The 23496-nt window shown below is 44.0% G+C and overlaps 1 protein-coding gene across 3 annotated transcripts; it reads right to left on the reverse strand.

The window, feature by feature from the left end:
- Positions 1–1858: 1858 nt before the first annotated feature.
- On the reverse strand, positions 1859–20935 carry RHBG (Rh family B glycoprotein). Of its 3 annotated transcripts, XM_036753820.1 has the most exons (11): positions 20881–20935; positions 20136–20361; positions 10456–10642; positions 9510–9660; positions 9089–9236; positions 5876–6042; positions 5339–5476; positions 4790–4923; positions 4433–4554; positions 2995–3068; positions 1859–2475 (listed from the first exon to the last, which is right to left on the reverse strand). In XM_036753820.1, the coding sequence occupies exons 2-11, from the start codon at positions 20320–20322 to the stop codon at positions 2407–2409; spliced, it is 1377 nt and encodes a 458-aa protein (XP_036609715.1). In that variant the 5' UTR covers positions 20323–20361; positions 20881–20935; the 3' UTR covers positions 1859–2406. The 3 variants fall into 3 exon arrangements, with proteins under 3 accessions (XP_036609715.1, XP_036609717.1, XP_036609716.1); XM_036753822.1 differs by lacking the exons at positions 5339–5476; positions 20881–20935 and having other exon boundaries at positions 20136–20418; XM_036753821.1 differs by lacking the exons at positions 2995–3068; positions 20881–20935 and having other exon boundaries at positions 20136–20418.
- Between the last annotated feature and the right edge of the window lie 2561 nt (positions 20936–23496).

Consider the following 23496-nt stretch of genomic DNA (forward strand, 5'->3'; position numbering starts at 1 on the left):
ATGCCCTCTGGGTTTGTCTTCCTTACTGTGACGGTGAGACCTAAGAAGTGAGAGACCCAGATTGTGTCACTGCTGAGCACTGCCTGCCAGTGGTACCTGTAGGATGAGGTTTCTCCTTCCTCAAAGTACCTTGTATTCACTTATCCGTTTATGTGTGTAGCCCCCAATAGAACGTCAGCTCCTTGACAGCTGGCACTGTTGTTCACCCTTGAATCTTCTGCGTTCAAGACAGTACTTTGCAAAGAGAGCTTAAAAAAAAAATACTCCTTGCTATCTAGTGTTGTGTTAAAGGTTCCTTCAGTGGAAAAAGCCCACCTGAGTTCTAGTCCAGACTCTGCCACTGTGTGACCTGAGTTCTAGTCCAGGCTCTGCCACTGTGTGACCCTAGGCAAGTCACTGTCCCTTCTGGGCCTCAGTTTGCCCATTTGTCAAATGAAGGGATTAAATTAAGGTTCTTTCCAGGTCAAACACTGTGAATCTGGCATTTACAATGCATCACAATCCAGCCTTATTTCAGTCTTTTCCTTTTCATGTGTTCCTGTGTTCCAGACAAACCAGACTGCTAGCTGGTCCTAGATCTCACTTTCTCCAGGATATCCTCTCATGCCTGCTTCCTCTCCATGTGTTAAAATCTCTCTTTTCCTCTAAGTACCATCTTCTCTGTGACCCCATCCCTGATCCCACACAAGGGAATGAGGGAGAATAAGGATTTATGTTTGTGGTTGTTCACAGTTGTGTCCGACTCTTCGTGACCCCATTTGGGGTTTTCTTGGCAGAGATACTGGAATGGTTTGCCTCTTTTTTCTCCAGGTCATTTTACAGATGAGGAAACTGAGGCAAACAGGATTAAGTGATTGGCTCAGGGTCACCCAGCTAAGAAGTGTCTTAGGCCAGATTTGAACTTAGGAAGATGAGTCTTCCTGATTTCAGGCCCAGCACTCTATCCACCGAGCCACCTAGCTGCCCTAAGGATTTACGTGGCCCTTATTATGCATTAGGCACTATGCTTTACAAATACTATCTCGTTGGATCCTCACAATCCAATTTTACAGTGGAGGAAAACGAGACGGACAGAAGTGACTTGCTTAGGGTCTAGTAAGCGTCTGAGGTCATATTTGAACTCAAGTCTTCCTGAGTCCTGGCCCGGCCCTCTGTCCGCTGAGGCATCTAGCTGCCAGTGGGCACCTAATTAGTGTTCATTGAACTGAATTGAAAAGACAGGATGGATTTGAGTTGGTAGGAAACATTTTCCAAAAAAAGACACAATGAAACAAGGGAGTGAAGGAAAGAACTGACTCCCATGTCCTTATCCATCTGGGCTAGAATTTGAATGTAGCCTTCTTTGTAGAGGCAGAGGAAGCCTGGAATGGCTTTGGGAGAGGGAGCTGGGCTAGAGCCCTTGGCCCACGGCACAAGTTCTGTATCTTCTTCTGCCTGCCTTGGGGCTCCCTCTAGTGGACACCATAGGTCAGTGATGTAGCAGAGGTTTCTGAGAAGGAATCCCGGATCACAAAGAGAAGCCTCTGTGGCCTTCAGGCTTTTTTCCCCCCTCCCTCCTTCCCCCTCCACTCCTGGGGTATCTCTCCCTTTCCAATGTCTGCATAATACCCCATTCATTCTTCCCACCCAGGGAAAAAGATTTCAATCAGGTTAGGGGCCAGTTCAGCCAAGCAATTGGGTCCGTGAATCTAGTCCGGCATTCCCTGCGGCTCCATTTTCCTCATCACTCATTTTGTACCAAGTGGACTTTGTTGTCACGTTAGGGAAGGTGAAAGGATATGGCATTTCTGCAGAGTGGACAGAGGTTAGGTCATGGGAAGGCCTTCCAAGATTCAGCTGAATAAGGAGAGGTGGCAGATATGTACAAATGATGCAGTATTTAATCACCTTCATAGTCTTGGACTTCAATAGTCTCAGGTTAAACATTTAACTTGGTTCTGTGACAGGGGACAAATAAATCAACCTCTTGGGTCTGAGACAGACAGACGAAGAGGGGATGGGATAGGGTATTTATCACCCAGATGACTGTCATCCCCCTCAACTCACACCTGCCTTATGATGAGTACTCCATCCAGCCCAATAATATAACCACCCTTCACAGAGCTTTCTCTCCTACCTGCTCTTTCCCCATCCATTCTCCCTGCCCTGTCTCATCCCTGCCTATACCCCTACCATTGTAAGTCCCCTGACCCAGCCCCTGCAATCTTTCCCAAACAAGGATTGCTCTTAATTGGTAAATATTTCTCTGTTTGCAGTCACAGACATCAAGGAACTTCCCGACAAAAGGTGAGGAAGAGTCTCTCCCATATTCATTAGTCATAATCCACCCTCATCATCCCTCAGAGAGGCCCCATAGAAGTCCCCATCTCCCAAACAAGAATAATAATTCTTGCAAAGGGTCACAGTTTAGGCCTGGGTCTCTGTGTCCTCAGACCTCAAGTGTCCTTGGACTTCATCTTCATGCTCAAGAGGGACCTGGAAGGTAGAACAAAGATATTGATGAGGGAATAGAGATGAGGAGGAGGGGGAAACGGTCTTGGACAGGGTACAAGATAAGGGGCTCTGGGAATGGGAAATGATCTTCCCACCATCTCTGTAATGTCCTTTCCACATTTAAGATGAGTGAGAACATGACTAATATGAAAATATGTTTTACATGATTGACTATATATAACCTATATCAAATTGCTTACTTACCATTTTAGGAAGAAGGGAGGGGAGAGAAGGAGAAAGATTTGGAACTCAAAATTTTGTAAAAAATGAATATTAAAAATTGCTTTACATGTAATTGGGAAAAAAATAAAATATACTAAAAATAAGATGAATGAGACCTGGGGAGGGGCAGGACAACAGCAGAATGCAAAGAATTGATTTGAGAAAGGAAGGAAACAAGTGGGAATGAGAAAGAGAAGGATAGTCAGTGAGAGGAGAACAGGGTGGTGGTGAAGGAAGAGCCCCATCGGGTACATCTCCAGAACATCAATTGTATTATACCTCCCAATAGATCTGGTCCTCATAACACTGGGAATCAGGAGGGGAACTCAGGCAGGGGAGCCTCAGCAGAAGCCCTGAGAAGAGAAGGGGGAGGGTGTGAAGTTCCTCATACAGGCACCATGGAGGGGGGATAGGGAGGGCACCACAACAACAAAGACTTGGAGAGGAAGAAGAGACCAAAGAAGATGAGGAAATGACTAGGAAAACGAACTGCAAAGTAAAAAGCATTGCAATTATGCATCCTAGACTTGAGAAAACCAGAAGACATGAAATCACAGATCTGATGCTTCTGTCAAGTACAAGAGAAGAGCTCAGACTGGAGGAAGGTCTGCCTGAAGTCTATTTCTCTAAGAGGCTTTCAAACAAGAAGGAAATCTCTATTAATTTCATGAGGAAGGCGAGGTGGGCACAATGATATTTGCGTGGCAGCTCTGATCTCTTGGGAAGCAGTGTAAAGTAGCAGAACATTGGACTAGAAGCCAGAACTCCCGGGTTCTAGATTTAGCTATTTATCTAATTCACTCTTGGCCCCAGTCAAGTCCCTTCTCTGGGCCAGGTATGATGGTACGCACCTCTGTGAATCCTTCTACCAGAGTGGGCCAAAGCTGGTGGATCACTTGAGCGAGGGAGTTCTGAACAGCAATAGAGCTAGAGCCAATCAGGTGTCCGAGCCAAGGCCAACACCAATATGGTGAACCCTAGTGAGGGAGACCATCAGAATGCCCAAGAAGGGCTGGACTGGTCAATATGGAAATGGACAAGTCAAAATTCCTGTGCCAGTCAACAATGGGGATCAGGACTGTGAGTGGCTGCTGGGCAAGACAGGGAGACTCAGTCTCAAAAAATAATTTAAATGACAGGATTGGGTTTATTGATCTCTTAGTTCATTTCCAGCTTTTTGACATTGTGATTCTACCTCCTCTCCCCATCCCCATTCACTCTCTGCCTCTAGCCTTGTTGCCTGAGGTTGAGCTGCCCTCTGGTGGAGATAGATGGCAAAGCTTGGAAGGTTTGGGTTACATAGAAGGATATGATCTTCACCTTTGGACATCAATCATATCCCCCTGGCTCTGGATATCATTTTATCCTTTCTTTGTATCTGTGCTGGGCCAAAAAGAGTCTCTTCTCTTTTCCAAGATATATGGGGGTAGGAATTCCACCATGCCATCCTGCCACCACCCCCTCAATGTGGTTGCTATCTAACCTGTATCCCTCCTACTCCTTTCACACTAAACCCTATAAATATGGATCCTCATAGCTTCTCTCTCTAGAGAATCCCCATGAAGAGTATTGGATTTCAGGGTGACAACCCTCTTCTTCTCTATTCCTTGACTCCTCTCATCTCCTATACTCATCCTGGTACCCAGCCCTTCCTTCTTTCCTCCCAGGATCACAGTGAGTCAAGAATAGTAAGAAGTGGGGATGAGGGCTCACTCACCTCCAATTCCTCCACCCAATGAAGCCAACACCAGGGTGACAAAGAGCCCAAAGAGTTGATATACAGCCTGAGATGTTGCACTTCGATGGCCTTCAGCAACCAGGGGAAATACACTTTCCAATCTGAAAGAAAAACTTGGGATTGGGGCTAAGAAATCCCAGAAAGAGAGGCGCACAGACTAATGGTGACTATAGGAAGGGTGGGTCCCTGCAGTAGTTTAGTGTATTTTGATGCATACCAAAAAGAGACATTCAAAAGACACCCATCAACATCTATACCTGGAAGGTAGCAAAGGAGAAATTACCCCAATTGACCACTGGTAAAAAGTATCCTTTTCCTTAATGTGGACAAACTCACCCATCTCCATAGGTTTGATGGGTGGCTAGCCCAGCCACAAGAGCACCAAGGAGGGCTCCCAGGACCCCTGGCATCCCATGGAGGTTATGGACTCCACATGTGTCTTGGACTTTGAACTTTGACTCAAGAATGGGCTGAGAAACACGAGGGAGAGACATTATACAAATAAATGAGTGTCATTGGAGCATGCTCCACCCTCTCTATGCTCCCCACAAATCTCTACATTCACAGAATCAATGTCAGAGCCAGTCAAATACTATGATTTTACAAATAAGAAAACTTGGGGCCAGAGAGAGTTCAACTGATTTGCCCAAGGTCACACAGGTAGTTAAATGGCAGACAGGACATAAAGCCAGTTCTTTTGACTCTTTCTGCTATGCCATACTTCCTCCTTCCCAATCCCTTCCTTCCCCACCATAAGAAGACCCAGGCCCAAGGTGACTTGTTAAACACTAAGTTTATGGCCTGGGGCAGGACATTTGGGTCCTAGCCTTTGGTGAATCTCTTTCAACCTCTTGGTTTTCCCAGGATGAAGAAAAATAACTATACCATGAGGAACTTGTATCCCAGGGTGGAGATGGTCCCAGCCAGGAATCCAGCAATCAGAGACCCAAAAGGCGTAATCATCATTTCCCCAGAAGTCCCCACAACCACCCCACCTGCCAGCGCTGCGTTCTGGATGTGGACCTAAGAGTATATTTGGGGGTGGGGAGTGGGAGTTAAAATGATAGCTGTCAGCGGAAAAGCCTTTCTAAGGTCATCACATCCACTCCCTACCTCAGTGATCAAGCCCCTCAGCCCCACCACACTTCTGTCTCACCCAACCCCACCCTAAGTACTCCCCTGCTATGTACTTCCCACTCTTAAATATCCCTCTTACATTCTGACCTCCATATCTCCTTTGCCCTCTGTGTAGATGGAGCCCCAGTATGTCCCATTCAAATTTCTCCTCCAGAGAACCTCCCTCCCTTTGCATTCCTAGCACTTCCCTTCTTCCCATGGCTGCCCTCCGTCCTTTAATGGCATGGGCTGAGAAAGAGAGGCAATTATAGAGTTAGGAAACTTGGTTCTGCTGGAAGCTCTTACCATGTCCAGCTTCCCCTCTCTGCTTAGGAGTGCTGATAAGGCAAATGTGCTCAGGGTGCTGGCCCCCAATGAGTAGTATGTGTTGAGGGCTGTTCGGTGCTGACCATCCCCAGTATTTGTAGGGGCTGAGTTGAAGCTTGGCCAAAAGATCCACAGGAAGATGGTTCCTATAAAGCAAGAGAAAGGAACCTTTTTTTTCTCTCAAGGAGCATACATACACACACATACATACATACATGCACACACAAACACACACACGCACATGCACAGGCACACACCAACCATCAACACAGCACAGACATACCATCAACTGAAGACCACAAGTAAAAAAAAATTAATTCAAAATGTTGGGTTTTTTGGAGGGAAGAAATATAAGATATGTATTTATATATGTCTGCCAAAGTCCTTCAATTAGACATGCCCCATGGGAGAAAGGATGGTTCAGAAAATACTGTAAAAGATGCAGCTTCTGATGTATCCCAGCTAGGTTCTTTTGCTATTCTCTTTGTCCCAGATCTTGGGCAGCTCAGTAACTCCTCTCCGTGGCTCCTCCCCGCTTCTCTATCCTGGAAAACGCACCCGCAGACTCAAAGCTAAAGGTATACAGAGACACCCCAACAACTGTGCTCCTTCATTGTGATGAGAACCCACCTGTTTCCCAGCTCTGTCCCTAGTCCAAGTACTATCACATCCTAAACAAACAGTATGACGAGGTCCAGCCTTCAAACCGCTGCATTGAAAACACTGCCACCATAGGCTGGATGTAGGCCACCGCCAATATGTTCAAGAAAAGTGGGACATTTCTTAGTACCGCTGACTGTAGCAGCCCTTTTCTTGCCCTCACAGTCACTTACACCACCTTCCTTGTTGTACCAGTCATGAAAGACAAGTGCACACGAGTCACACAATAATAGACAGCAAGTAATAGAGTTTTAAGATTTGCAAAGCACCGTAAACATATATTGACCTGAATATAGAACATTCTACGATTCCCTTTTAGAATTAAGAATAGGGAACATAAATCAATATTCAATGAATGTAAATAGTATTGAAGGATATAATTCAGGTCTGTATTATGTTCTGTTAAGGGAGAAAGAAAAACAGAAATAAACCGAAGTGTTTTGTATGTTTTAATACATGCTTAAAAGAAACAGGTCTAAAATAGAGACTAACTGAAGAGATTAGTAAATAATTCCTCTTGAACGGTAAAAACCAAACTTTTATTCACAACAATAACACATTTATGGTACATATGAGTGTAATAGAGTACTAGATAGATAGATAGATAGATGTTTATTTTATTCTCACAACATCCCTGTGAGGTAGATAGTACAAACATTAGTATCCCCATTTAACAGGCAAGGAAACTGAGACTCAGAGGGATTATATAACATGTCCAGGGTCACAAAACTAATAAAACATGAGGTCCAAACTCAGACCCAGTGCTCTTTCCACTAGGTCATGCTGTGTAGCCCCAGGCTCCATAGATGGAAGAAGGAGCAAGGAACCCCATGTTTCTGCCTCATGTCACACTATGCCCTAGAGGAGAAGAAGATAACTCATGGAAACTGGAGGAGTCTGGGCAATTGTCCTATTCTGTCTTTGGAGTTTCATTTTGAGTGGAATATGGAGTAAAGAGAACAAAAGAGGCTTTGGGGGCCACTATGGCAGCTCGACTAACCACAACTGGAGAGTAAGGCCCTAAGTACTTTCACCGTGGGGAGGGAAGGCTACAATAATTAACCTGGTCAAGTTCACATTGAGCTTCGACCCTGGAACCTCCAGTACTGAGGCAAAGGCCGCAACAACCCTGGGATTTTGTTGAGACACCAGAGCTGTAAACTGCAGTGTAACTCCTAATTGAGCTGTAAAGATTGGCTAGGTTGACACCAGTACTTAATTAAAAATAAGAGCAATTTGGAGGAAGTGTGTTTAGGAAACAGCGAATGAAAAGTACATCCATTATTGTTTTCTGTTCCTGTTTTGTTTTCATAGCAGTGACACACACTCAAAGAACGATAAAACTGGTATCTTCAAGCTCATCCAGTTCAACCTCTTCGTTTTACGGATGAGAAAAATGAATCTAAGGGAAGTAGAGTGATTTGCTCAAGGTCAAATAAGGTTAGTGGCAGAATCGGGATTGTACTCAGGTTCTCTGGGCTCCCAATCATTTCTACCACTTCCTCTATAGCCTCTGGTCATTTTTGTTATCCGAATGAGGTTTATACTACCAAACAAGAAAACACCACCACCCACTGGCAAAAGCTTTGAACCATAGATGGAGCATTCAAATCTATGTAGTAATTGAAGAGGGCACACCCATGAAGTCTAAGGAGTCTCAAGGAAGTGCCACTGAGATCCTAGAAATTATTAAAACAAAGATCCAAAAGATCTTACATCAGAACCTGAAAAGATCTAATGAATGAATATCAGAAGAGAAGCCCCACTGAATGAAAATGAAGGCATTTAATGATCAAAATATTCAAGACTATTGTGCAGACAGGTGTCGCATATTATGCATGTTTTCAGGTTTTTTCAATGTGTTGATTGGTTGTGCTGATTTGTTCCTCTTCTTTTTCCTTTTGTCTTTAAAAAAAATACTATTTGTCATATGGGATGGCTCTTTGGGAAGGAGAAGGGGAAGGACATAGGGAAGAAAACTATTATGATGTAAAAAAAGAAGACCAATAAAAACTTAATTTTAAAAAAAGACTATTTTATGGAGAATCTGGATCTTTCCATAGAAGGATCCTTAGAGGTCATGTATTTCAACTCCTACATGATCAGAAATACTTTCTCCAACGTTCCTGACCCTTTTCCAGTCTCTGCTTGAAAATTTTCAGTCGGGCAGAAATCACAACTTCAGAGGCAGCCATTCCCCTTTTGGACAGCATTAAGTTTTTCATTACATAGAATTAAAATATTTTGTGCACTTACGCAAAAGTCATCTCTTAAAAGAGGTATAGTAATAAACACTGTACTTTTGAAAAACTTTTTTTAAATGGTAGGCTTTGCCTATTTTTCCCCAGGTGCTCCTCGAAACACACAGATATTTATTTTTACTCCTTCACAAGAATGCTTCCAGTAGACATTAAAGGATGTGGTCTGAATGGGGCCTTGACTCCAAGAGCATTTGTCAAGTCTTGGTCCCCACCAGGCTATACAGGCCCTACTGAACCTCCCTCTGCCCTCAGCCCTGCCCTGGCCCCTTACCAATCATAGCAAAGAGGTCCGAGTGGTAGACAGAGCCTTCCCGGTGTTTGCTCTTGTCCAGGTGTGATCGGTAAAGAACTCTGGAAAGAACAAGCCCAAAGTAGGCACCAAAGGTGTGGATGGTCATGGAGCCCCCAGCATCTTTCACCTGGTGAGGAAGAGACTGCTCAGGGAGGAGCCAGTGTTCCACCTGCTTCTTCCTCCTTCCCCATCCTCTATTTTCACTTCCCCACCCCACCAAATTTTCACTCACACTGGTTCCCTACACCAAATGCTCACCTCACCTCCCCTTGCGGAAAAACCAACCACATCCACACTCCCTTTTCCTGAAAACTTCTCAGATCTAACATATTACCTCCACTACTATCACTACATTCACACTCTAGGGAAAGGGGGAGAAGAAATCATTGTAGGCTCTCACCCCAAGAAGATTGAGGAGGATGAACTCATTGACCCCAAACAGTGTCACCTCCAACAGAGACATGAGCAGCAGCTGAACGGGGCTTGTCTTGCCCAACACTGCCCCAAATGAGATCAGAACAGCTCCAGTGCAGAAATCAGCGTTGATCATGCTGGGAAAAACGGGAGGTTGGAAGGGAGGGTAAGGAGGAGACAGTTTTGAAAAGTAGGAATAGGAGATAGTCATGAATACACAGAAGGAAAAAATAAGCGTCAGAGAAAAGTAAGGCAGAAAAACTAATCCCTGCCCAAGGCTAGAAGGAAGTAATACCAGTTTCCAAATAGTGTAAAAACTCTTCTCATCTAAGCCTAACTACATGCTGTGAAATAGGTATTACCACGTCATCACCATCTGACAGAGAAGAAACTGAGGCTGAGAGAAATGGGGTAGCTCAGGATCATATTACCTACCAAGAGGCAGAGGCTAGACTTGAACCCAGATCTCCTGACCCTAGTTCTAGTACTGGAGCTTAAAAGAAAATCAGAGTCTAGGAAGAGAACTCAAAGAAACTGGGGGTGGTGGGGGGAGCAGCAGAGGAAAAAGAAAGTGGGAATCAAACAAAATAGGAAAGAAAACTAATGGTGGAATTAAAAGAAATTGAGATTAAAGAAATAAGCAGTAGGATAATAGATAAGACAGTAGACCTAGATAGGAATTAGGCAACAAACAAAAAAAAAAAATTGATTCGCCTCTGCCCCTCCTTCCAGTTTCTTTTGCATAAGAGATTTTTGGGGCTAGAGATGGGCAATTCAGAAAAGCTGTCTAGAGGAATCGGTGTTAGGGGGTTGCTATGCAAATGTTTACCTGTGCCTACAAGTTACCCTATGGACTCCTGAATGTAGCCCTAAAGGAAAGGGAAAAGAAAAGGAAAGAAGGCATGTTCCCATCTTTCATCACACCCCCTCACCTTTCCACACCAATGTAGATCTTGCCTCCATGAAAGGAGTGGAGGAAACCCTGGACCAGAGTGGACCACTGCAAAGAAAAGGCTGACAGGAGAAAGTTGAAGCCAATGCTGCTGAACCCATAGCGTTGGAGAAAGGTCATCAGAAAACCAAACCCAATGAAGATCATGGTATGGACATCCTGGAAACCTGAGCGGGGAGGGAGAGTCTGAGATTATACACTTGCATCTGGAAGAAACACCATTAGAGGCAGCCTGAGCCTCATTAGCCAGAGTACCAGTGAAATCAAAGGAAGGTGCCTACTCTGTCCTTTCTCCCTCCAGTGCTCTCTGAAGGGCCCTCCAGCTCCTGACCCTCTTCCCCATGCTGCTTTCTCCTCTTGAAACTGGCCTGAACTGCCTCAGAGCTGGACAGTGAACCTATAAAACTCCCCAAGTGTGGCCGGGGGGTGGGGGGGATGAACCATTTCACCTTGTCCTCTGACTGTACTTTCCAGAGCCTGGCAGCTTAAGCTGGTATGACTCAGACTTGGGTCCCCCAATGGAGGGGTTCTTAGCCCTTTTGTGCCATGGACCCCTTTGGCAGTCTGTAAAAACCTGCAGAACTCCTCAGAATAATATTGTCAAATATACAACAAACAGGATTACAAAAGAAACCAACTATATTGAAATAAAATGTACTTTTTCCCAAGTTCACAGATTTCCCCCCCGAAATCTATCCACAGACCCTTTGGAAGTTAATAACCAGGAGAGGACTGGGTTTCCATCCTACTTTGAAGGGCAAGAAAATTTGAAGTATTCTTTTGGGAATATTCCCTACCACACCTGCCCTGCCCCCATGTCTCTCACATTCTCAGCTGTTTAGATGTTGCTTAACCTTCTTCTGCCTTGGACCAGTGCCAACATTTTCATTCTTCTGGAGACAGAGCCTAGTGGGATTCCCTCCTTCCTCCTCTCCCTCATTCTTCCATTCAAGCATTCCTATCTTATGGGAAGTCTTTTCTGCTGTCTAAACTATCCCTTCTGACTTAGTGCTGGGTTTCTCTTCTTGCTATTATTTCAGTATATTCCCCTTTGGCTTACATTTATATGTCAATTTCATAAAATTTACATTATTTGCACTCAAAAAAATAGCAGATACATTGATAATAATAACTTATTTAACTTAGGAATGTAATATTTGACTTTCTATGAGCAAAATTATATTACTTTTCCTACCTTAGCTAGACAGATATTAAAATGAGTTTGCATTCTCTAGATATCCATTGAGTGAAGGGAGTTTCCAGATCTAGACTGAAATCCTGAGGAATGGATTCATTTGGGAAGGGTTTTCTCTATCATGCATGCAGAAACTAATAGAGATCTACCGATTGTATCCACTTTGGTATTTCTTCTGGGCCTGAGAAGAGAGAGTTGGCAATGTTACGTCTTGGTTGTTTTTGGTAGGCTTTGAAACAACACAGGATGATGTACGCTGGTCAAGCTGACCACAAAACTTTGGCTAGTCCCCAATGCCATCTTTCTGGGGACCTTGGATCACACAGCCATGCTAATAATAGCAAAGGACCTTTAGTTTGGACATGTCCATGTAACAAAGTAAAGGAGACAAAGAGACAAAGACTTCAGAAAGCACAGGAAACCTGTATCTGGGAACTCGACTGAGAATGGGTTGGATGACCCAACACTTGTCAGGGACATAGGAGAATGGCTTCCTGTTTAGAAGTACTTGGACTAAATGAGCTCTGAGGTCTCTTCTAACTCAGATTCTGGGATTCTGGAAAGTGAGGTAAAGAGGAACGTCCAGGTATGTTCTAGGGGTTCATGAATAGGAAGCTGTCCTGGGATTAAATACTCACTTTAGATGAGGCCAAAAGTGGCTGAAATTTACATGTATGTAATTAATAATTGAATGTAAATATAGGCAGATTTATCATATTCACAGAGAAGCACTGACTGCAAGCCCAGAGAATCAGGCCTGCCCAGGTTTCGAAATATTCCTCTTGCTCCACCACTTCTATTCTCCTTCTACCTTCCCAATCATCGAGAGAGCAAGACTCTACCTGTAGCAAACACACCCAGAGGGAACCCCACCCCATTATCTATCTCCCAGGCACAGATGAAAAGCTCACTTAAAACAACACACAGAAAGCCACAATGAAAGACAGCCTCCTACCTAAATCAATTTGCAAACACTTATTGAGCCTCTGCTGTGTGCAGAGCTTAAGAACGGTTGCTGGGGGAGATTCCCTTTAGATAAAACAGAATCCCCACCCACAGGGAGCTCACAGTGTAGCAGATTAAGACACACACACATACACAAATAATTTTGAAATATAGTATGACATGGTAGCAGCATAGGAAAAGTGCAAAAAAAGATACACAAAGTCAGAGAGGGGAGGAACATCATCACCGTTGGTAGGTGTCAGAAGAAGCTTCATGAATGGGGAATCATTTCAGTTAGACTTTAAAGAACGGGTATTGAAAGGAATTCACGAGAACACAGACTTAAAGCTAGAAGAGCTTTTAGAAGCTATCTAATCCAATCCTCTCATTTTACAGCTATGGAAACAGTCCCAGTGGGGCAAAGTGACTTGTCCAAAGTCTCATGGCTAGTAGTAAGTGACTAGGTAGGATTTGAGCACAGGTCTCCTGACTCCAAAGACTTTCTATTATAACATACAGCCCCTATTCAACAATTTGGGAGGAAAAGGAATAGTGTAAGCAAAGGCAGATAAGTGACAGGAGAGGTGTGTGTTCAGGAGCCAGAGTAGTCAACCTGTTATGAGATGATAGCACTAGAACAGAAGAGTCACACTAGATTGTGAAGAGCCTTGAATGGCAGGTCAAGGAGTTTGAATCCCAGTAGCCAACGAGGAGACAATGAAGATTTTTGAAGAGACATGTGGTATAACTGGGCCTATGATAAGAAAGAATAGTCTAGTAACCTCAAGAATGGGTTGGGATTGGGAGAGAGTGAGAGCAAGAAGACTTTTCATGAGTCTGTCAGTCAATAAGCATTTATTAAGCACCTACTATGTGCCAGGCAATGGGCAGCTAAGCTAGGGAGCACAGTGGATAGAATGCTGGGCCTGAAGTCAGAAAGACTCATCTTTTTGAATTCATATCTAGCCTCAGACACTTACCAACTGGGTGACCTTGGGCAAGTCATTTCCTCAAATGTAAAATGAGATGGAGAAGGAAATGGCAAACCATTTCAGTATCTCTGCCAAGAAAACCCCAAATAGGGTCACAAAGAATCAGACATGACTGAAAACAACTGAACAACAATAAAAATGTGCCAGGCACTGCACTAAGCACTAGGAATACCTCCCCCCACAAAAGGGCAAAAGACAGTCCCTACCCATAGGGAGCTCACAATCAATTTGGGGAGACCATAAGCAAACAGATATGTACAAATAGGCTATATACAGGATAAATAGGAAATAATTTATAAAGGGGAGGCACTAGAATTAAGAGGGGTCAGGAAAGGCCTCCTAAAGAAGAGGGGATTTTAGCTGGGACTTAAAGAAAGCCAAGGAAGCCAATAGGTAAAGATGAGAAGAAGGATCATTCCAGGCATGGGAGACAGCCAGAGAAAATTCCCAGAGCTGAGAGATGGAGGGTCTTGTTCTTGGAACAGCAAAGACACCAGCGTCAATGGATTGAAGACTGTGTGGAAGGGAGTGAGGTAGGAGAATGGCTTTGGACACCAAACAGATGATTTTGTGTTTTCTCCTGCAAGTGATCGGGAATCATGGGAGGTTGAGTAGGGAGTGACATGGTTGTAATAATGAAATCAGTGCAATAGCGCAGATGGGTGGTGATGAGGAGGGACAGCTGTGGAAATAGAGAGGAGAGGAGAGATGCAAGAGCTGTTCCAAAGGTAGCATTGACAGACCTTGTAATTGGCTAAATATGAGAGATGAAGCAGTAGAAAGAGGCAAAGATAACCCCACGGCTACAAACAGAGAAGAATGAGTATGATGGTACCACTGACAAAAACAGGAAACAAGGCAAAAGGAATAACGGGCTTAGGGGAAACGCAGCTTCAGAAATGACAGATTTGAGGTGCTGCTGGGACCTCCAGGCAGAAATGCTCTGAAGGCCCTTGGAGATGAGGGTCTGGGTACAGAAGAGAGGTCAGGGGTGGAGATATAGATTTGGGAGTTAACTGTGCTGAAGCTGTGAGGGTGAATGAAATGCAAGGAAGAGGATAAAGAAAGGGAAGAGAGCATATATAAGACAGCACTTTATGTACCATCTTCCTTAAAGGTTGGGAAGAGTAAGAAACCATAGGAAACAGAGAAGTGGTTAAAACGAATAAAGAGTATATTCTCTCTGAACTTGACAGCGGAGAAAGTATCTAGAAGGGCCCATCAAATGGTGTCAAATGCTGCAGAGAAATCAAGAAGGGTGAAGATGGAAAAAAAAAAGGTTTGACGATTTGGAAGTCATTGGTAACTTCATTTTTTGTCTGAGGCAATTGGGGTCACACAGCTAGCAAGTGTCTGAGGTGACATTGGAACTCAGGTCCTCTTGATTCCAGGGCTGGTGCTCTATCCACTGTTCCACCTAGCTGTCCCAATGACCTTGGAAAGTAGTCTCCACAGAGTGGTGAGGGTAAGGTGATGAGGAAAGGTATATATTTTTAAAAGGTAGCTTGGTGGCACAATGGATAGAGCACCAGGCTTGGAATCAGGAAGACTCATCTCCATGAGTTCAAATCCAGCCTCAGACACATAGTAGCTGTCTTATTAGCTCACTAGCTGGGCAAGCCACTTAGTCCTTTTTGCCTCAGTTTCCTTGGACAGGACTGAAAGGACTGAACAGCGAAGAGGAGGAAAGAAATAACATGGCTGCTGGATGGGGGTAGGGAAGGGCAAGAGAAGAATTGTTCCTGGACTGGGGATATCTGCTCATGTTTGTAGACAAGGAAAGATTGAAGATGAATGAGAGGGTGCTGGACTTTGCTGAAGCAAGGTTATGGAGGGAATAGGATCAAGGGTGCCCAGGTAAAGGGATTTACCTTAGTGAAGAGCAGAGATAATTTTGAAAAATTCGATTTTTTTTTCAGAATTGAAAGAAGCCATTTGGGCCAACTCCCACCTGAAAAATACTCTATCCAACAAATATTCATTCAATATTGGTTTCAAAACTTCCAGTGAGGGGAACCCATCACCTACCAAAGTAGCCTTTTCTACTTCTTAACACCTCTAATTGTTAGGGCTTTTTCTCTATAGTAATTCTAATTTACCTGTTTGCAACTTCTACTCATTTCTCCTAATTCTGCCTTTGAAGCAAAATGGAACAAATCCCTCTTCCTCAACACTGCCTTTCAAGTATTTGAAGACAATCATCATGTCCCACATTAGCCAAGCTAAAGGCTCCCAGCTCCTTTAATAGACCCTTCTACAGCATTATTTTGAGGTTCTTCAACAACCTGGTTGCCCTCCTCTGGGTGCAACTATCATATAATATTGTTGACCAATTCTGGTCTTGCAATCCACTAAAATCTTGAGATCTTTTTCAGACAAACTGCTGTGTTTCCTCCATCTTGTACTTGTGGATTCAACTCCTTGAACCTGAGTATAAAGCTTTATGCTTATCCCTATTAAATTTCATCTTATTAGACTCAGCCCAGTTTTCTAACCTGCAGAGATATTTTTGGATACTGATTCTGTCACCCAGTGGGTTAGTCATCCTTCTTAGCATGTCTTTATCCAAATCATACTAATGTTGAACACAGGGCCAAACACAGATTCCCAGGCCTCTCCTCTAGAGACCTCCTTATGAGTCCTTCTGTGACTAGATGGAGGGAGGATAGAGTAGATGATGATATTGGGAAATTTTTGGAAGTAGAGAAGGGAAGCCTGGGTGAGTTCTCATTAGATGGCCTCAGTTTGAGTTCTTAGTTAAGAAACTATGTCATCTACTTTAAAGGTGGGAGTTGGGGTCTGAGTGGAAGCAATGTGGAAAAAGTTGGAACAGTTGCTGTGGGAAATGATACAGGGAGTCAATACAAACAATTTCTTTTAGGCCCGTGCATGATTTCTCTTTATTCCTGAGAATGTGTTCATCTGAATGGTTATAAGTGCACACAGTGAAGGAGACTCACTATTCATTCTCCTTCCTACGGAGGCAAGGACCTCAGATAATTGGGCATTCCTCTCTGGTTTGATGCTTCTATCTCAGGGGTGGGAAACCGTCAGCCCTTTGACTGAATGCAAACTTCATAGAACAAATCCCTAGGGAAGTTTGGATTCAGTCAAAGGGCCACACTTGAGGACCAAGAAGGCCACATATGGCCTCAAGGCAGCAGGTTCCCCACCCCTGCTCTATTTCCTGCTTGACTAGTAGGTGCTGTCCTTTCTTTAAAATGGCAATAATATTTACACCACCACTAGGTTTGTTTAGAATCAAAATGCAGTCCCCAAAGTTCTTTCAGCTACAACCCATATACTGGAACAGGGCGACTGAGGACTATCCTTTCCCCTGGTGAAATTCTCCTCTGGCTATGTGATTAGGACAGCCTTCCTGTGTAGAGGCTAGCAGATGGTCAAGATAACCTCTCAAAATCCCAACCAGGCTTGGCAACTTGAGGAGTAACTAGTGGCTCTGGCTGCTGTCACCCTCCACACTTAGTACCCATCCCAATTATCAGAGGTAGTATAACAGCTCTCTGAAGACAGCTCCAAATCCCCATTTCCACTTCAACAAACAATCATTAAGCACCTACTATGTGCAGGCCACTGTGCAAGGCTCTAGAAACATAAAAGACAAAAAAGAAATAGTCTTTGCCCTCAAAGAGGTTGTATTACAAGAAAACACTGAGGTAGGGGTAGTAGCTGCAGAGCCTGGAGTCAGAAAGGCCTGAGTTAAAATCTGACCTCAGATATTTTCTAGCTGTGTAACCTGGGCCAATCCCCAGCTTGCCTCAGTTTCCTCATCTGTAAAATGAGCTGGAGAAGGAAATGACACTCTTGTGTCTTTGCCACTGGGGTCATGAAGAGTTGGACACAACTGAAATGACTGAACACCATGGTCCTGCACTCCTTTCTGCTCCATAGCCTGGTCTTTGAAATGAGATAACAGAGGCCTGAAGAGGCAAGGAAGTTAGGGGTTGGAAAGCTGGGAAAATCCCCTTACTCACTCTGTCTTTTCCTAGAGCTACATTTAAGCCACACAAGACAGCTGACCTCTCCTGGACTCGATCTCCAACCACCCCCCACAACTGACTTCCAGTTCCATGGACCTCCGCTGTCATGGTCTTTCTTACCCTTAACCTAAATCTCTCTCATTTCAGGGCCACACCATTTCCTGTAGTCCAAGCTCCTCGAGGACGTCTTCCACAGGGAGGTTCTATCTCCACCCCTAACTAGATGTCTGGTTAGATATGATCTTTCTTTCCTCAGAACTTGAACAGTACTTTGTAACTAAATCTCTTACGCAGTTATCGCACGTCATTCCTACTTTGTATTATAGTCATTACTATAACTATGGTTACAGTAATCTAAACTTATAATTATAGTAATTTTGGTCATTTCCAATTAAGTTATAAGGTAAAGGTTGTCTTAATCTTTGCTATCTCTCAAGAACTAGCACAATTCTTTGTACACAGTAGGCATTTAATACATGTTTATTACATTGAACTTAACCTCTTTGGGGCCTTGATTTCTTCATCTGTATATTGGGAGGGTTGGATTCTGTCCCTTATTACTGTCCTATGATTTTAAGAACACACACTAAGTGAAGGTAGCAGACCCTCAGTCAGAGGCAATGACATTGAGAATGGCCAGTTCCACAGATAAGTCAACAGCCACAGTTAACTCCCTTTAATCTTCCAAATGAAAGAGTCCGAAGGATATAGCTCTCCTTCCCCACGTCATGGGGATAGATACAGGACGGTAACCATCAAAGCCCTGGACTCTCAGCTTCTCTCAAAAGAAATCCACCCGTCAGGGTCCTAAGTCCATATAGCAGGAAAGTCCAGGACAAAGGGGGAGGGGGTGGATGAGGAGGTGGTTTAGAAATTTCACTGACGTCTTTTCAATTGCAATTCACATAAATGCATGTTGTATTTGAGGGAGAACCCACCAGTATTGCTGTAATCTTAATAAGAGGGATAGATGTTAGACTTTGTCAATAATTTCCCAAGATTCAGGAGTGGGTTACTCTGGCATAGGAGAGGAGTGGAGTCTGCAAAGTCAAAGGTTCAGAGGATGTGGTAATGTAATTTATATTATGTTAATATAAAAATTATGTTCATATAAAAGTGAGTTATCATTTTATTATCACATCCCTTATTTGCCAGGTGTTGCTTAGGGTCTGGCCTTCCATGCCTAAGGCAAATTCTTGCCCCTTCCACTTTCCCAAGCTTTTGGGTTTCATTTGCCTCCAGGGGATCAGTGTTCTGACAATTCTGGGGAGAGAAATTATGATAATAATACCTTAGAATATTGTATATTACATCCTCATACCCCTTAAATTCCCACAGCCCATGAAAGGAGTCAAGTAGGCTTTTCCTAATTGTTCAGGCAGGGAAAATCTAAAGTCTAATGGTGAAGTCACCTATGCAGTGTTGCATGGCCACAGGATTGGGCCCTGTAGTTCTTGCTGTTGGGAAAACTAAAGCCAGAGATTGCTTGAGCTCAAGGAGTTCCGAGTTTCAGTAAAGCTAAAGCTGACCAGGTGTCTTCACTAAGTTGGGTACCAATGTGGTGAGCTCCTGGGAACTGGTACCCACCAGGCTGTCTCAGGAGAAGCTAGGTCAGGAAAGGAGCAGGTCAAGACTTCCATGCTGATGTTTGTTGGGGTTGGCCCCATGAGAGGCCAATATATTTACAGCCTAAGTGAGATTGGGAGAACTGGTCTTATAAAAACACTTAGACAAGAACAACAAAAAACAGGTTCAGCATTAGAAGCCCAGTAGCTTTACTCCCAGACTAAGCTTTTGTCCAGAGGCTAAAGCTTTAGTCCCTAGGATGGGAGACTGAGAATATAGTTTTTTGTTTCCTCTTACCACTGAGGACCTCAAAGTATTTTTCGAATTTATCTCTCAATGGGAAAGGCATCTAAAATGGACAAGTATCAGTATATGGGGAACTGAGATGGGGCCTGAGTGCTGGGAGGAAAAATTCCTATGGATGATTTTCTATTGCACTCTGAAATTGTAAAGGTTTTAGGGGGGTCCTTTTGAGGGGGAGGTCTGAGAGCATTAGATGCCAAGATTCTCAACATGTGGCTCACAATATAGCAAACACTGGATCATTTACATATCAGCTACCCAATTTGTGGTTATTTATGCCAAATATTCATCACCTGCTGGCTTCCCCCAGCTACCTTCCAACTGCTGACCCCTACCATAGGGAATACACAGTAATGCACACTCATTTTAATATCAGCCAAACAAAACATAATTGGGAAGATAAATCTGTTCCCCCAAAGCATTACAGAATTCATCCCAAAGTCAAAGATAAATGGCCCATGCCACCACACCTCCTTCATTAGTATAGATAATTTTATACAGTGTTTATACAGTGACAGGTCCTAAGCATAAGAATTGCCATTCCTAGGAAGAAATAGCTACAGATATCCCACATGGGAGTGGGAGATACCAGGGAATTCCCTTCACCCAGGGGACAGCCCCCCTCCCTTCCTCAATCTCTAGGAATCCCCCAACTCACTTGGGTAGCGAAAATAAAAGTCATTTTCCATATCGCTGTGGTTGCTTTGGTGCCAGAGGGCAGAGTCTGTCTCATGGTTATACCGGACAAAAAGTGAAAAGAGGATAATGATGGCTGCCTGAAGGAGGAAGCAGAGTAGGGGCAACTGCACCCTCAAGCCTGTGGCGTGGCTGGAGTTCCTGGCCATGGGAGAGAAGGCGCTGCCGGTTTTGAAGAGAGCCCGGGACTGAAATACAATTCAGAACAAACTCAGCTGAGGCAGGAGTGTAGGGTGGCTTCGTTTGGAAGCGAGAGGCCACTCCCACTCTGGAAGGAAAGGTACACACACACACACACACACACACACACACACACACACACACACACGGGGCCCCCCACCCCCACCCCAGGGTCTAGACATGCCCAACTGGATTTCCCATCCCTTTGAAGGTAAAGTTATGTACAGTAGTTTCATTCAGCCAAGGTTCTGGAACCCTCTGAAGAAGAAAGGGGACAATTAAGAAGTTCAGGCACTTTGCAAGTACAAAGATTAGAGTCCCTGTAACAAAGTCATGAGAAGTGTCTATGGCCTAACCAGAGAAGACACTAGTCAACAGAGAAATAACAGTTGGGAACTCTGGCTCTTTGTGTCAGCTCCCTAGGGGAAAATTTTTAAATAAAAGACAAGCAGAGAAATCTAGCTGCTTAGGTCCCATACCCTGCTCCATCCCCAAAGCTCTAATCTCAGAGAACCATGGAGACTCACAAGCTTATAGGCAATTCCCTCAAAAAAAAAGGCCACCTGTGGGAGGCATATGGCACTGTCATCTCCAGGGTTAAAATAAGAGGGAATTGGAGAATTACTCAATATTTTGATTGCTTAAAAAATAGAGATGAAGAAGAGAGACAAACAGACAGGAATCTCCCAGCATTAATGATTAACTGGCTCCGTTCAGCATTCTTAGCCACACCACTTAGGTCCCAGCTCCCTTTCTCTCCCCTTTTATGTCAATTTTTCTCCTACCTTCCAACTTCCCCCGTTTACTTATTCATGAAGCTTTCCTATAATAGTCGGGTTAGGGTCTGACCCAAATTGGCCAGTCAAGAAATTAAAAGTAATGAACTTCTCTTATATCTAGAGAGAGATGGGTTTCTTAGGCAGATAATTTCCAAAAAGCACAGGATGGAACATGCCAAAACAAGAAAACTGGGCAGTCTTGGAAGCAATGCAAGCCTGGGAAGGAAGAGGGGGCTGTTCATGGTCTTATAATTTCTGATTTCCTCCAGAGTGAGAAGAGGCAGCTGGCTTCATATTAAGGATGGCAAGAATGCTGAATTCAGATGCTGCCTGGCAATCTGAGAATTCTGAAGAGGGTTTAAGGATGATGCTCAATGCCTGGAAAAGGGGTAGCTCCATTATGATTCCATTAACCTGAACTGTTCCCTCTTTCATATCTAATGATCTTTCATTTCTAATAGTTCAGACTCATAATCCCATGACCACCCCCCACAACCCTTATGGTACTTCAAAAAGAAGAAAAGGAATGGGCAAATTTGAATCCCCAGGATTACTGGGATCAGGGTAAGCTTGACCTTTCTGCACCACTAGCTTCTTTTGCTGCTGGAACAATAAAGAAGGGAAGAGATATCTGCTCTTGAAGGGCCTTCAGGAAAAGGTCCAAAAAGCAAAATCCTAAGGTGGTTCAGATGTGATACCTGAGTAGCCAGTTATTGCTAGAAAAACCCTGCCCCCAGCCCCTAACTGCAAACCCCAGTCTGCATAAGACAAAAACAGACTGAGGTCCTGCCGTTGGGCCCCTAAGACATTTCCAAGGAATGTAAGCTAATTACCAGGAAAGCCTAACGATCTTCCTTTAACTAACTGAGTGGGCTGAGAGACAACTCTATCTCTCACTTAACAAAGCCAGCTGGAGCATCCCTCAGTCTGCCTATGGCCTTGAAGGATGAAAGCCTCAGCCCCAGATATTCTTTTGAATTATGTGACTGTTCCTAGCTCTTATCTCATGAGTCATGTTGTGGGATGTATGACAAACTGGACAGAGATCCTGGGTTGTAATTCCAATTGACACTTTGTCAACTATCTGATATGTTGTATTTACAATCTATTCAGGGTTCCTCTAACGTATCGTGGTCATAAAAAGTGAAATAACACAGGCTTGCTGAGTCTGCAAAGTAACATATGTAAACTTTAAGAGATAATTAAGCACTGAATCCTGTATTGTCTATATAAACCACCTTCTGGGTTTAAACGGGGCCATTGATTTGGGAAGACCCCAATGGCCGCCGGCTAATAAACTTCTCCATTCAAAACTTATACTCTGTGGCGTGTCTCACTCGCTTCTGGTATAACATTTTGGAGGCCCCAGCGAGATGAGGCGGTATTTCGTGTTACCGCTCTGGAGACACACACAGAATTCCGGACCTCAACAGGGAGTCTCTGCCCCCGATCCACCTTCTCTCACTTCAGAGGGCCGGCTCCTGGGGATTTCTTTTCCTAGGACTCTGATGTGGGGAGATGGTCTCGGAGAATGGGCTCTTTGCTGACCTGTCCCTTTTCGGCCTACGGAGAATTCTGATTTTCAGGCCTCTAGAGGTAAGATTTTCTGTTTCTGGGCTAGCCACTCTGGTCTCTGTTACCACGACACCCCTGACGAGGGGAAGGTGGGCAGAGTGGAAGAGCTGAGAGCTGGGGTGTGGGGAGATTGGGGGTCGTATCCTTAAGGAGGAAATCTGGTTCACTTTTCTTTCCTCTGAGGGGACCTGTTTAGCCCTCAACCAACTCATGCCATCTGGTCTTCTGTTTTGTGTTGGGTGTGGGGAGATTGAGGGTCCTATCCCTAAGGAGGAAATCTGGTTCACTTTTCTTTCCTCTGAGGGGACCTGTTTAGCCTTCAGTTCGATTCACACTGTGTCTTTTTGTTACGTTTTGAGTTCGTCTCTCTTCGTGTGTCTATGTCAAATTGTGAAATGTCTATGTTTTGTCAAAAAGTCTGAAATGCAGGCAGCCAGAGATTTCAGGCTGCAACTAGGGAAACAAAGACTCTTTTCCTTTGTGATTCTATATGTGGTCGACCTGGAATCACAACGAAAAAAAGGGTTAAAATTTTGGCAAATTCTGGGTTTTAATTGTTAAAAAGTTTGGAAATTGGTTAGTTGAACTCCGGGAGAGGGAACTCCTGAAATTGTAAATTCATTCCAGGAGCTCGTCTTGCTGAAAAACACCTCCTCCCAATGAATGCCTTCTGGCTGAAACCTCTGCTAAAGTTTTCTATGGGACTCTCGCATTTGTCTTTGTCCCTGATCACAGTTAGGAGGGAATCTTTTCCCTTAGATTCTAGTGCAAAAGATTTTTTAGGAGTAA

The sequence above is a fragment of the Trichosurus vulpecula genome, chromosome 4, assembly GCF_011100635.1.
Source record: "Trichosurus vulpecula isolate mTriVul1 chromosome 4, mTriVul1.pri, whole genome shotgun sequence".
In the NCBI taxonomy this organism is placed as follows: Eukaryota; Metazoa; Chordata; class Mammalia; order Diprotodontia; family Phalangeridae; genus Trichosurus; species Trichosurus vulpecula.

What these genes read in the sequence shown, in the direction of transcription:
- RHBG (XM_036753820.1), bottom strand. Translation starts at nt 20,322, where the DNA reads ATGGCCAGGAACTCCAGCCACGCCACAGGCTTGAGGGTGCAGTTGCCC. An exon ending in TCCTCCTCAATCTTCTTGGG is followed by an intron (nt 9,237 to 9,509) that starts GTGAGAGCCTAC and finishes CTTCCTCACCAG; the next exon opens with GTGAAAGATGCTGGGGGCTC. An exon ending in ATTGGGTGGAGGAATTGGAG is followed by an intron (nt 3,069 to 4,432) that starts GTGAGTGAGCCC and finishes TTCTCTTCTCAG; the next exon opens with GGCTTCTGCTGAGGCTCCCC.